Consider the following 14,734-nt stretch of genomic DNA (forward strand, 5'->3'; position numbering starts at 1 on the left):
AATATTATCTTATTATGTTTATAAGATGACGGAATTGTAATTTTGATTCTCTTACCTTGTGTTTGGATTAGAAATTTTAAAATTTCAAGAAATTTGAAATGCTTAGAATTTGAATTGCTTTGATTTTAATTTCCTTCATTTTTCAAATTTTTTGTTTGGATAAATCAATTCAAATTTCTTCTATTTTAAATTATTTGTTTGGATATGATAATTCAATTTTCTCCATATGCAAAATTTTAATTTTATATTTTAAATAGATAAAATTTCAATATTAAACTTTATAGAAAATAAACAAAATCTAATTTTGAAATATTAATTAAATAATATTTTCAATTTTTAATAATTTATAAATACAAAATATTGATAATTTTAACTAGGGTTGTTTTGCCTGATCACAACCAGTGATATTTTTAAACTGACATCAACCAAGACTATTTTTCGGTCGACATCAAATATGGTTTTTTATGTCAAAGTATGCCAGGAATATTTGTCAACTGAAGTCAGTCAGGATTATTTTTTGGCTAACGTTGGTGGAGTCTATTTTTTCAGTCGATGTTGCTGAAAAACATCATTGGTCAACGTTGACCAAAAAATTCCTAGTCAAAGTTGGCTAAAAAATAGCCTTGACCAATGTTGGACAAAAAACCCTACCCAACATCGACTATAAAATAGCCTTGGTTGATGTTGGCTAAAAAATAATTTTGACCGATGTTGACCGAAAAAATTCTAGTGGATTTCGATTGTAAGAACTTAGTTGATGTTGACTAAAAATAGTCATGCCCGATGTCAGTAAAAAATTCCTAGCTGGTGTTAGCAGAAAAAACCCTAGCCAACATCAACAAAAAAACCTAGCTAATGTGGTTAAGAAATAGCTTTGGCTGATGTCAGCCAAAAAATCGTAGTCAATGTCAACAAAAAAATCTTAATTGACGTCAGCTAAGAAAATCTAGTTGACATTAGCCAAAACACCCTAGCTAACATCGGCTAAAAAATAACCCTAGCCGATATTGGCTAAAATATAGCTTTGGTTGATGTTGGCTAGAAAAACCTAACTGACGTCGGCTGAAAAACCCTAACAGGTGTCGACTCAAAATTTAGTCATGATCGATGTCAGTAGAAAAAATCTAACCAACATTGGCAAAAGAAATCATTGGTCAACATCAACTGAAAAAACCTGGATGACAAAAATCAAAAAAATCCTTGACCGATGTTAGTAAAAATTTCTCATGACTGACTTCATTGAGAAAATAATCCTAACCAACATCATCTAAAAAACAAATCTTAGCTGATATCGGCAAAAAGTAACTTTGGTTGACATCATGCAAAAAAATTCTGACCGAAAAAACCTCGACCAACATCAATGAAAAACAACTTATGTCGATATCGGCCGTAAAAACTTTGGTCACCCGTAGTTGTGAGTGTTAGAGCGAGAAAGAGTCGCAAGTAAGAACGTGAGTTAGAGTGAGCATTTTCAAAAAAAAAAATTTCAAATTTTATATTTTTTGAGAGAATTTGAAATCCCATTATTTTAGTCAATCAAAATGATTCATAAAAATACCAAAAATTAAATCTCATTTTAAATGCTCTATCCAAACAAACTATTTTATCATGAATCATTTTAAATTCCTTGAAAAAATGAATTCCCCTGTTAAATTGTTTCATCCGAACACACTATTAGTTTTATAAATGTGTGATTTTAGTTCTCTTGATAGGTTATTGACTAATAATTATCATTATTAGATATATTAAACTAAATAAAAATTATTATTCATTAAAAATCTTTAATAAAAGACTATTAATTCTACCATGGTGTTATTACTAGTAGAGTCGTGCGCGACAGTAAAGGTAAAAAAGGTGCTTATTGAGAAGAAGAGGAGCATAATGTGGAAAATTATGATTATAATTTTTATTCAATTTTTTAATAATTAATAATTATAATTAATTTATAATTAACTTAATAATTCAATTAATTATAATTATTTATTAATAGTGTATTAGAAGGACCAAAATTCTCAATTTATAAGACTAGGAGGATCAAATATTACAATTAAAATATAAGAAAATCAAAATCATAAATTTAAAAAAATAAGGGACCAAAATCGCAATTTAACTTTATAATAATTCATACTTATTCATTAATTTTCTGATTCAGAAAAAAAATCCACTACTTTTCTCTTTTGATATAAGATTAGTATTAATTATATGTTAATTTTATATTAGTTTGATATACTGTATTATAATTGTATCATAATCTGTACCTTTTAATTTTTTATTTTATTTTATATTTGTGTGTGCATGCATGTCGTATTATAACTGTATTCTTTAGTGTATATTTTGCACAATTGAAACCAAATTAGTATTTGTTCGCCAAGGATAATTTTCTGACATGTCCTTCCTAATTAATATTTTCTCAATTTAATTATATTTCCCCAGTCCCCACCCTTCAGACATACCCATACGAAGGTTTCTATCGGCATTCATACGTCCCTATCTAAATACCACGTAGTATTAAATTTACTGGTTTAGTATTGTCGGTTCCATTTAACTTGCTTTTTTTTTTTTTTCATTTTTACTTGGGTGTTAGGTAAGCATAATCTCAAACCTTTGACTTGTTGTAATCGCCACATGTTTGTTTCTTATTTTTTTTAAAGAAAAAAAAAAACGCTTGCTAAAAGTAATTTTAATATATTCTGGCACTATAGTTTTTTTTTTCATATCCCCATTAAAAAAATAATAATTAATTTTAATATATAAATATTTTTTAAATTAAAAAAATTGAAAACATCTCTAAACTATTCTATTATTTATTTCAAGTTATAAAATAAAATTTCAATGGAATTGATTAACTTTAAAGTGACATAATTTATATTTAAATATTTTTATTCTAAAAGTAAATTGGTGACAACACTTAGAATAAAAAAATATCCAACGCAAAATTTAATTCTAGTGTGTTTGGAAACTTGCTGAAATGGAGGAATCATGCACCTTACGTATATGGAGGACAAAGGTTTTCGGATATTGTTATTGCATTGTTGAGATGGAGGAATCGCGTTAGGGATGTGGAGGCTATATTATAACTATTAGTTTTTCTGTGTTTGCTTAGATGTTGGAGGAGAGTGACATGCTTCCACTTGATGCAAATATAACAAGCTTTTTAATCGGCGGTACAATTTGGACGTGAAACAACATTGATAAGTGTGTTGTGAATGCGTTTCCAAACACGTGCTTTGAAAATCACATCTAAAATGTAGAAAATTACATTCAAGACTGGAACCAAAGATGGTATTAAGGTTGTTTTAACTTAAAATTAATTTCTCCTCATAAAATCAAATATATTCATGTTTGGTTGTATATCAAATTCAACTTATCAATCCATGTTTGTGGAAAGCAACAATAAATGTGTTTTTAGTTTCACGTTACATTCTACAAAATTATGTTAAAATGTTAGTTAATGTGATAGATAAATTTTTATATATTTAATTTCATATTATTAAATTAATTTTATGTTTAAAATTGATTTAAACTTAAAACAATTTTAGACAACTTTTCCATAACTTTCTTTTATTAGCACGTGTTTGAGTGTGCATTTGAGATTCACATATAATCAAATTTTCACGTCAAAAACAGTGAAAGACGCATAACTTACTCTTTGTAATTTTCACATATAGTCCAAGGACACCAGACGTGTTACGTTATACAATAAAATCATCTAAACATAAATAAATAGCATAATTTCAAAATCAATTCTAACTAAAATTAATTTCATTGAAAGTTAATAATATCAACATACTTCATCTAAACAGGCACTATATATGAACTTATCCGTTCATTTTGGCCATTTGGACCATATATGGTAAGAGGGTATTGATCTGCATGATTTAATTTGTTCCAAACATGCACACATAAACATTAATATAAAATCACATTACCTTCTATTTTAAGATGATTTTGGACTTATGTAAGATAATTAATCCAAAGACAATATAACTAATTAGGGCACACGGTCTCTCATCCATCAGTTTTTGTTTTAATTGGTTTTCTGTCTAACATCATTATTTCTTCTGCTCTACTCTGTCCCTGCACCTTTTCTGGACACAAGTCAGCTAGAGCAGACCGTCTATTCAAGCAGTGGGGGTATGCTCGTGGGTGTACTAGCAAGATGCAGCAACTGACAGACAACGAGCATTCAAGGTTTGGAAACAAAGTCAGATTGATGATCAGTTTTTGTACAATCTTAATTTAAATAGAAAACCTCTCTCACTCGTAAAGATAAATTATTAGATGTTTCATGATCAGGTCGTTTAGGATCATAATCAATAATCATGTGATACCACTATCATTCATTATATCTATTTTTTTTTGTTTTTTTACTAGAATTAATTATATAATTTAAGACTATTATATCATCCATGATCATAATCAATAATCATGTGACATTCATATTACCTTTATAACTATTTTTTTTTTTTGTTTTCCACTAGAATTAAACCTCAACAATTGTGCACCACTATTTTCTTTTGACTTGCATTACATAATTACTCCATTTGAATTAAGAATATGGTTCTTAAACATTTGTTAATTTCGGGCATGTCTGAATTTTAATATAAAAACCTCCAGTTGCCTGGTTTTAAGATCGGTTTCTAATTCCACAGAACACATATCTGGTAATAGGTTGAAGTGTGATGAAATCTCACAAAAAATTTAGTCTCATTACCGGTTCAAAGGCGTGAAGTCTGTGGAGATACTTTAATATTCCATCAAAAAAGACTCTAATATAGTTATTGAAAAAAGGGACAATGATATTTAGGTACTCTTAATTCTTAAATATTAAACACCTTGTCAACATTCTTGATTTCTTTATATTTTTTTTATCATATCATCTGTTATATCTATATTTTTTTCTCTTATCTTTTTCTGGGTGTCATATAGTATTTGAGTATTTATATTTTTTTTTCTTAAAAAAACTAGGGTTTTTGGAGGAAGATATCATGAAACTATAATTTTCTTATATTAAATTGCTCTGAAGGAGAAGACATGTCGGAAAAAAAATTGCTCAGCTTCGTAAGGTTTTATTAGGCTTAACTATTAAGGATTTATTAATAATTGCATAAATTATTTTCTGACTATCTCCTTGTCTAAGGGATAACTTAATTAAGTTCTATACATACAATTAAGGTTACATTTATTTTGTAGAGATAATTAATTAAGAGAGATCTCTTCAATGTCTATATTTGCAGAATATGAAGAATCCCAAGCAGAAATTGGGTATCTAAATAATTTTTATTTTTATTTGACTTCGATAGAAATTGTTGAGCTAGAAGCATCTTAGCTGTCAAATTGTATTGGTTTTGCACAAACAAATATCCTAAAAACCTAGAAATGTCATCTATGAAGAGCAATAACGAGTTGGCGAGTAGAATAAAAAACAAGAGACCAATAATTAGAAATGTCACGCTCATGATGTCCCGAGATGGCTACATGACCTGCACATGCATTAGCTTCCCTGAATCTTTGGTCGAATAATAGAATAGGAACTTCCTAATGTCTCTAATTTTATCTTTTGCTACTGTAAAGTTTTTCCCCAGAAGTATGCATGTGAGTGTATTATAATTAACAATAACCCAGATGAAACAAATATTTAGCTCTTATAAAAAAAAACAGATACTTAGCTGATAAAGATCTTGGCAGCTGATTGCAAAAGACCTCAGCATCTTGAACTATTACAAAGTAATGAACGGAAAAGAATAACTGATATACTGTTGGAATTATTAATAAACCTTATAAAATATCAAATGAGCACCAAATCACATTACGTCAGATTATCAAGAGGTTTTAAGGAATACTTGAATTCATAGAACTTGATCAACACACAGTGAAATCTTACAGCGGTCACGAACAATTGATTTAATAACCTTCCTCAACCAAATCACCTTCTTCCTTACGGGCCTTCATTTTCTCTTTTGATGGGGAGAGGAGAAACTGTTTCTTGATTTGGTGTCTTAGGGACCATAACCATTCCTTAGGTTTTAACCTATTAGGGTTTCCATTATCCCCTAATAGGCCAAACTGGTTTCCGCTTATTAAGCCCATATCAATTTTCTGTTGGCAGTCTAATGGGCGCGCTCGTTGAACTAGATCACTTTATATTGAACTCATCTAAATGTAAATAACTAATATAAATGTTATAATATAATATGTAGCCCATATTAATTAATTAGGAATTATAAAATTGCTAACAATCTCCCACTTGGGCATCATATTAACCTTAGACATTTATATCACAAAATTCTTTAGGCGCGCAACCGTATGTTATTTACTTTTAGACTCCTTTTATACAATCTGATCCATCTCATATAGCAATAGGAAACCACTGTAGTTTTTCATCACAATTCTGCGTGACTAAATCACAATGATCACCATTGTTACTCATACTCGATGACATAGATCAAATATGGATAAGCGACATGAAAATTACATACAATGTGTTCTTAATCATGTTTATTTCCAACTAGTCCAAACTTTATTCTTTATAGAGATCAATCCAAAGTGCAATACAAATATTGCACACAAACAAGCTCAAAATAGAATGATAAACATCAACTTTATTTTTGCAGAAAATCCAAACAATACAAATATATGGAAAACATAAGATATAAAACATAAATGGGACTCCCACTAAACTAAGGTACTATTAGGAACTACACCCATATGAGTAGTATGCTCATGAAAAACTCTAGGTAACAAACCTTTAGTAAGAGGGTCAGCTAGCATGGAATCAGTCCCTATATGTTCTATGGAAATCTGTCTATTCTAAACTCTTTCCTTCACAACCAGAAACTTGATGTCGATGAATTTTGACTTGGTTGTACTCCTTTTATTGTTGGAGTAAAAAACTGCAGAGTTATTGTCATTATAAATTTTCAATGGTCTTTCAATGTCATCGACCACACGTGAACTAGTGACAAAGTTTCACAGCCATATCCCGTGATTAGATGCCTCAAAACAAGCAATGAACTCCGCAGCCATGGTTGAAGAAGCTACAAGAGTCTGTTTAGCAGACTTCCAAGAGATAGCTCCTCCAGCCAACATATATATGTATCCAGAAGTGGAGCGTTTGTTGTCTTGACATCCAGCAAAATCAGAGTCTGAGTACCTGATGATCTCCAAATTGTCAGACTTCTGATAAGTGAGCATGTAGTCTTTTGTTCTCTTCAAGTAACGCATTACGCGTTTCACTGTCTTCCAATATTGCAATCAAGGATTACTCAAGTATCTGCCCAAAACTCCTACGACAAATGCTATGTCGAGACGAGTACAAACTTGAGCATACATCAGACTTCCTACTGTTGACGCATAGGGAATCTTCTGCATCTCAGTTCTTTCAAGGTCATTATTGGGGCATTGTTTGAGACTCAATTTTTCTCCTTTAGCTATTGGGGTATCTCCTGTTTTACTATCTTTCATGCCGAATCTATCAAGTACTTTATCGATATAGCTCTCTTGTGACAACCTTAGGATACCTTGAAAGCAATCTCGTAGTATCTTAATACCTAAGACAAAAGAAGTTTCCCCAAGATCTTTCATTTCAAAAATTTTCGTTAGAAATCTCTTGGTCTCCTATAAGAAGCCTATATCTCTGCTAGCAAGCAATATATCATTGACATATAACACAAAGAATATGTATTTACTCCCACTGAACTTATGATATACACAATCATCAACTACATTTGCCTCGAAACTATATGAGGTAATGACTTGATGGAACTTGTAATACCATTGACGGGAAGCCTATTTGAGACCATAGATGTATTTCTTTAGTTTGCATACCATGGACTTTGAGTCACCGAACACAGTTTTCTGGTTGCACCATATAAATCGTTTCTTCAATGTCACCATTTAGAAACACAGTCTTGACATCCATCTGATGTAGCTCTAAGTCAAAATGAGCTACTAGTGCCATTATAGTTCTAAAAGAATCCTTTGAAGATACTGGAGAAAAGGTTTCTTTATAGTCAATGCCTTCCTTTTGAGTAAAGCCTTTAGCAACTAGACGAGCCTTATATCTCTTGATATTACCCTTTGAATCCTTCTTGGTTTTAAATATCCATTTACAACCAATAGGTTTCACACCTTCATGAAATTCGACTAGATCTCAAACTTCATTGTATTTCATAGACATTACCTCATCCTTCATGGTGTCAATCCATTTTTGTGAGTTAGAACTACGCATAGCTTGACAAAAGTTGATTGGATCATCCTCTATTAAACCAACGCCATCCTCATGTTCTTGGAGAAATATAATATAATCATTTGAGATTGCACTCTTCTTCTCTCTAATGGATCTCCTTAACGATACTTCTTGAGGTTGTTGAGGTTGCTCTAAAGGTATTTGAGGGAGAACCTCATTGTTGTCTTGTTTTAGAACAATGTCAATAGTTTGAACATTGTCTTCTATTACTGGAGTTGTGTCTTGAATAGTAATAGGGACGAGGACTTGATCACTGTAAATAACAGGTTCTTCCTCAAAGACAACATTCCTTATGTTCTCTTCCTTCCCAAACTTAACTTCCTCAAGAAATCTCGCATTTCCCGTCTCGAAAAAAGATCTTAAGGTGGGATTGTAAAATTTATAGCCCTGAGAACATTCAACATAGCCAACAAAATAACAACAAATTTTTCTTGAGTCTAGCTTTCTTTCATGTGGCCTATAAGGCCGTGCCTCAGCCGGACAACCCCAAATGTGCAAATGTTTAATGCTTGGCCTTTTACCAGTCCAAAGTTCATAAGGGGTTTTGTTAAATTCTTTACTTGGCACCCTATTAAGGATGTAAACTGCGGTCTTTAAGGCTTCTCCCTAAAGTGACTCTGGCAAAGAAGAATGACTAATCATACTTCTCACCATATCCTTAAGAGTTCGGTTTCTTCGTTCTACTACACCATTCATGCTAGGTTTGCCCAGCATAGTGTATTGCGGAACAATTCCACATTCTTTGAGGAAAAGCTCAAAAGGTCCTGGATGTTGTTCTCCTAATCCATCATATATGCCATAGTACTGACCGCCACGGTCAGATTTGACAACCTTAATTTTCTTCTGAAGTTGAAGTTCAACCTCAGCCTTGAAAGTCTTAAAAATGTCTAGGGATTGAGACTTCTCATGTATCAAATATAGGTAACCGTATCTAGAGTAGTCATCTATGAACGTAATGAAATATTGTTGTCCATTCCAAGAAGTTGTAGGAACAGGACCACAAATGTCTATATGCACTAGTTCTAAGACGTCTTTAGCTCTTTCGGCACCTAATTTCCTTATATTTGTTCGTTTTCCCTTTATGCATTCAACACAGACCTCAAAGTCCGATTAAATCCAAAGGGTCAAGAATTTCATCCAACAGAAGTCTCTGAATTCTCTGTTTAGAGATATGGCCTAAACATGTATGCCATAAGGTGGCTGAATTCTCATTCAACTTTCATTCTGTACCACGTGAACTTATTTGTAGTATTTCATTATAGGAACTAACAACATCAAGCATGTAAAGATTATCAATTAAAGAACCAGAACCAACCATATTTGAATTTTGGTAGAGACTAACTTTATTATCTCCAAATTTGTCCAAACTAGAAATAGAAATCAAATTTCATCTAAAAGACGGTACAACAAAAGTCTCAAATAAATTCAAATAAAATCTAAATTTTAACTATAATCTAAAAGTTCCAATAGCTTCCACTGCAACCTTCTTGCCATCACCCACAAAGATGAATCTTTCGTCATCACTTGGTAGTCGGCTCCACATGCAACCCTGCATTGTTATACTTATGTGAGTAGTAGTACCAGAATCTATCCATCAAGTATCTTTAGGTACAAAATCCAAATTAACTTCTGAACAAACTAGAGTAAGAAATTTAGCTTTCTTCACACACCATGCGTCATACTTGGGACATTCTTTCTTCATGTGTCCCGACTTCTTGCAGAAGTAACAGGTAAATTCCTCATCCTCCTTTTGTTTCTTTTGCTGAGAAGTCCCTTCCGCAGCACCCTTAGTCTTCTTCCTTTTCTTATTCTGAGAGGTCGAAGTCAAGTGAGCACTTTTAGTCCTATCTCTCTACAGCCTCTCCTCCTCTTGCACACAGTGAGATATAAGCTCATTGAGGGACCATTTGTCCTTTTGAGTGTTATAGCTCACTTTGAATTTCCCAAAGTATGTAGGAAGCGAGATCAAAACCAAGTGCACGAGCAGGTCTTCACCAAGCTCTAACTTAAGTGACTTAAGTTTTGATGCGAGATTGGACATCTCTATAATGTACTCCTTTATGTTCCCTTTACCTTTATACATCATGGAGATGAGTTTAGCCAAAAGGTTACTTGTCTCCACTTTTTCATTTTTGGCAAAGTATTGCTCAATTTCCTTAAGGAATTTCTTTGCACTTTGACCCTCAGAAATAGAGCCCTGAAACACCTCTGGAATAGAGCGCTTCATGATCATAAGGCACATTCGGTTGGACCGATCTCACTTCTCAATTTTTACCTCATTAGAGGTTTTCGGAGTGGAAATGGGTCATCTCGTCCTCAGTGCCAAGTGCAAATCCATACAGCCAAGAACAATTTCTACGGCTTCCTTCCAGATCTTAAAATTTGTCCCATTTAGCATTGGGATAGAATTCACTTGGGCAGTAACATTTGCAGCACTGACAATATTAACTAAAGAGAGAAAATAAATTAATAACATGTTCACAAATAATCAAGCAAGTCATATAAAGTATATATATCAAGACATGCAAATATTTCCCATAACAGATCCATCACAAGATACCCAACACAACATTAATTCTAGTCTTTGGACAAAGAAATTAATTTGTAATTGGTACTTTCAACGCAATGATCAAATATTAGCAATTAGTTATGTCAAATAATAGCCTTTCTTTGGACCGACTATTATTCACATGAAAAAACTTTATAATTGTCACATATTTATCATCGTAGGTATGTTATTATTTGGCCAAATTGTGTCTTCCTTTGGGCCGAGCACAATTTGCACAAATAATTTCATACTAACATCCATGCAATTTAATTAAATTAATTTACACAATAGAGGTTACTTTGGAAACATAATGGTTCAATCAATTTAATTAAAATTACCAGACACGCAAATATATGGAAAGGATCCGTAAGGGTTAAATTTGCACCCAATTATGATAGCAGTAAATATTTGAAAACAACATCATGGTAAACTAATTACGCATCCAAAATGAACATACCACGATACTATCACAAATTTATACTAACCACATGAATATCATAAACTATTAGCCTATCACTGATTCATGAAGGAAAAATAGTTGGCAAAAAAACAATAAATTATTCATATAAGACAAAAGATCATTGTCTTATTACTGATTCATATAAACAGTATATATAAAGAGTTTTCGAAAACCTTATATGTATAAAACAAAAATACTTTTTTGCTGACGAAATATATATTGTTCAAGAAAACCAACACCGGATACGTAGAACCTTTATCCCAAATAGAATAATACGTAAGTACACGCGACACAAACAAAAATTGTGTACAAACCCGTAAATCAAATGCAAAGGCCTTTTATTCATTTGAAAAAAAAAACTTTACGACCATAACACAAAAATTTACGAGATTTACAATTTTATTGATTGAAATGGTTTCTCCCCAAAATAAAATTAGGGTTCATATAACTAAAATGATCCAGGTATAATACATATCAAACAACTTTAAATCTCAATAATCTAATAGTCATGGTGGCTTTGATACCACTTGTTGGGATTTTTAATAAACCTTATAAAATACCAAATGAGCACCCAATCACATTACGTCAGATTATCAAGAGGTTTTAAGGAATACCTGGATCCATAGAGCTTGATCAACACGCAACGAAATCTTACAGCGGTCACGAACAATTGGTTTAATGACCTTCCTCAACCAAATCACATTCTTTCTTATGGGACATTCATTTTCTCTTCAGATGGGGAGAGGAGAAACTGCTTCTTGATTTGGTGTCTAGGGGACCATAACCATTCCTTAGGTTTTAACCTATTAGGGTTTCCGTTATCCCCTAATTGGTCAAACTGGTTTCCGCTTATTAAGCCCATATCAATTTTCTGTTGGCAGTCTAATGGGCTCGTTGAATTAGATCACTTTATATTGAACCCATCTAAATGTAAATAGCTAATATAAATATTATAATATAATATGTAGCCCATATTAATTAATTAGGAATTATGAAATTCCTAACATATACTAGTAGAAATGGAAAATAATAAACAAAAGATAAATTTCTAAGAGAATATGAGAATTATAATTTATTTGTTTTTGTTTAAATTTTTTAGTGATAATATTTTTTAGATAGTTCCTCATTTTATTTCTAATGTTGTTAAACTAACTACTGCATTTTCAAGTGGATTAATTTTGATGTTCAATTCCGGAGTTTCTTCCTATATTTTTTTTTAAAATATCTTACTTAAATAGACCAGGTACCAATCTTCTTGCAACACTTCAAATGAGTTTTTGTTGTCTTATGGATGGAAAAGAAATATTTGTAAGAGACACTTTAAGACTTAAGTAAGATTTAAGCCTAAAGTAATAAATGAGATAATAAATGTGAATGAACAATGACCTACTTCAAAGTTCTAGTACTTATTTATAATACTTTTATGGACCTTAAACCTTATGAGTCTTTGAACATGATTACCTTTTTAGGTAATGCTGCTTTTAGCATAACCATGCTCCTTAATCATGTATTTTTGTTACTTTGTTATATGAGTTGATGTGACATTATCCTTATTGATTAACCGAATACGTATTCGGATGGTCGAGTACCTCAGTTGAATACATATTCAGTATATATAGAAAAGAAAATGGAATATATTTTCCCCTCATTTAACTAAAAACTATGAGGAATGAGCTCAAGCTATGAAGACTTCTTTGAGAGCAAGAAGAAAATGGGGTTTCGTTATGGTTCCGTCAATGAAACCCCATTTTCTTCTTGCTCTCAAAGAAAGAGTAAATAAGCATTTTGGTCTTTGACTTTTGACCCATTTTGCAAATTAGTCCCTATCTTTTTGAAATGTAAATAAATAGTCTCTACCTTTGCATAAGTTTTGCAAAATAGTCCTTGCTGTTAAATTTAAAAGTAACGCCGTTAGTGAGGTGCATTGTTGGCAATTTTAGTGCCACATAGACTATCCAACGTGGCAAATTGTCCCAGATTGTGACATGTAGACTGGACTTTGATGCAAAATTTATATAAGCTAGTCAGTCAGGCTTATATAAAGTTGTCAAATATTTTCTTCTTCACTTGCTTCTTCTTCCTCAAATTAGGGTTTCTAAAGCTTCTCTCCTTTCAATTCCAACATGGTGGAGTCTTAAGTGTGTGTGTTTCTCCCTAGTCTTATTTGTCCCCCTCGCTCCATCTTTTTCCTCCCCTCACTCCATCTTCTTCCTAGTGGGCTTGGATTTCTCCATGTCTACAAGTGGCAGTTCTTCTGCATTTTCTGGTAGAACCATTCGCCAATGCCACCATGGAAGACGTGCAACTATTCAAACTGCAAGAACAAGGAGGAATCCAAGAAGGTTATTCTATACTTGTGCATTGCCCCAAACAGACCCAGATAACTGTCAATTTTTTCAATGGGTTGAAGAAGAAAACCAAGTTTCTAATCCTTCTTCTACAACAAGAGAATCAATGATAGTGGCTGATTTGAACCTATAAATTGAAGCATTGCAGAAGAAAATAATAAATTTAACAAACATTGTGTTGTTAGGTTTTTCAATTTTAATTATAATGTTAGTTTTAGGGGGAATATATTTTAGGAAAAATTTGTAGTAGCATCTTCTGATATTATAAGTGTTGTTTTGCTGAAGAAATATTGTGAATGAAGTTCCTTAAGTTTTTGTTGCTACTGTCAAAGTATTGACAGAAAAATTTGTAAGAAGAAATTTTTGTTGCTGAAGAAATTTGTAGTAGCATCTTCTGATATTATATGTGCGTCTCATTGGCCTGCTATGCATTGACAGAAAAATATAAAGATTAAGTTAGGATTAAGTCCAATGATATTCTATTAAACTGTTAATTGTTGGTGTCTACTGCTGTCAGATGTGGTGCAACAGAGTAATTGCCATATTTTCTGCTTATAATGCTTCTTGGCATTTTTTATTGACAACCAGTAGAAATTTGAGTTAATTTGGCCTCTTCAGCATTTTTCTTGTTGTTGTTCCCTAGTCCTTTGGCTATCCATTAACCCAATTTATCATAAGTGTTCCAGTAATAAAACACATAATTCCAGCTGTATAGCTTCTTGAAGTTAGTGAAGTAGCAAATGTTTGAGAAATTGAAAAACCAATCAGGGGGAAAAAAGCACTAAAAGTAATGGTCATTTCTTGTTCTCTCTCTAATTCAAAGTTCAAATACATGAAGCTCTAGCTCCAAAACAATGTGTAAATTATAAGAGAAAGAGAAGAAATAGGACATTAAATCATGTGATTATTTTTCAAACTCTACAAGCTGCTGTAAGGTTTAACAGTGGTCCTAGTCCATATCAATAGTTCCTTACAATCATGGAAATTGTATAGATGCAGAGGAAATTGCTAGTAGAAATTGCTCCAAAGCCTGCATAAACGCTCCAACACCTGAGCAGAAAACTGCTAGCAAATTTCATCCATAGATAAACCTTCACTTTTTTCATTCATTTCTACCCCATACTTGCCCT

The 14,734-nt window shown here is 32.1% G+C and overlaps 1 protein-coding gene across 1 annotated transcript; it reads right to left on the bottom strand.

Annotated features, from left to right (window-relative positions):
- Positions 1-10,100: 10,100 nt before the first annotated feature.
- Positions 10,101-10,475, bottom strand: LOC113000704 (uncharacterized). Its single transcript, XM_026127370.1, has one exon. The coding sequence runs from the start codon at positions 10,473-10,475 to the stop codon at positions 10,101-10,103; it is 375 nt and encodes a 124-aa protein (XP_025983155.1).
- Positions 10,476-14,734: the final 4,259 nt, after the last annotated feature.

The sequence above is a fragment of the Glycine max genome, chromosome 20 (genome assembly GCF_000004515.6).
Source record: "Glycine max cultivar Williams 82 chromosome 20, Glycine_max_v4.0, whole genome shotgun sequence".
NCBI classification, from domain to species: domain Eukaryota; kingdom Viridiplantae; phylum Streptophyta; class Magnoliopsida; order Fabales; family Fabaceae; genus Glycine; species Glycine max.

Coding starts and splice junctions, on each gene's coding strand:
- LOC113000704 (XM_026127370.1), bottom strand. CDS start 10,475: ATGAAGCGCTCTATTCCAGAGGTGTTTCAGGGCTCTATTTCTGAGGGT.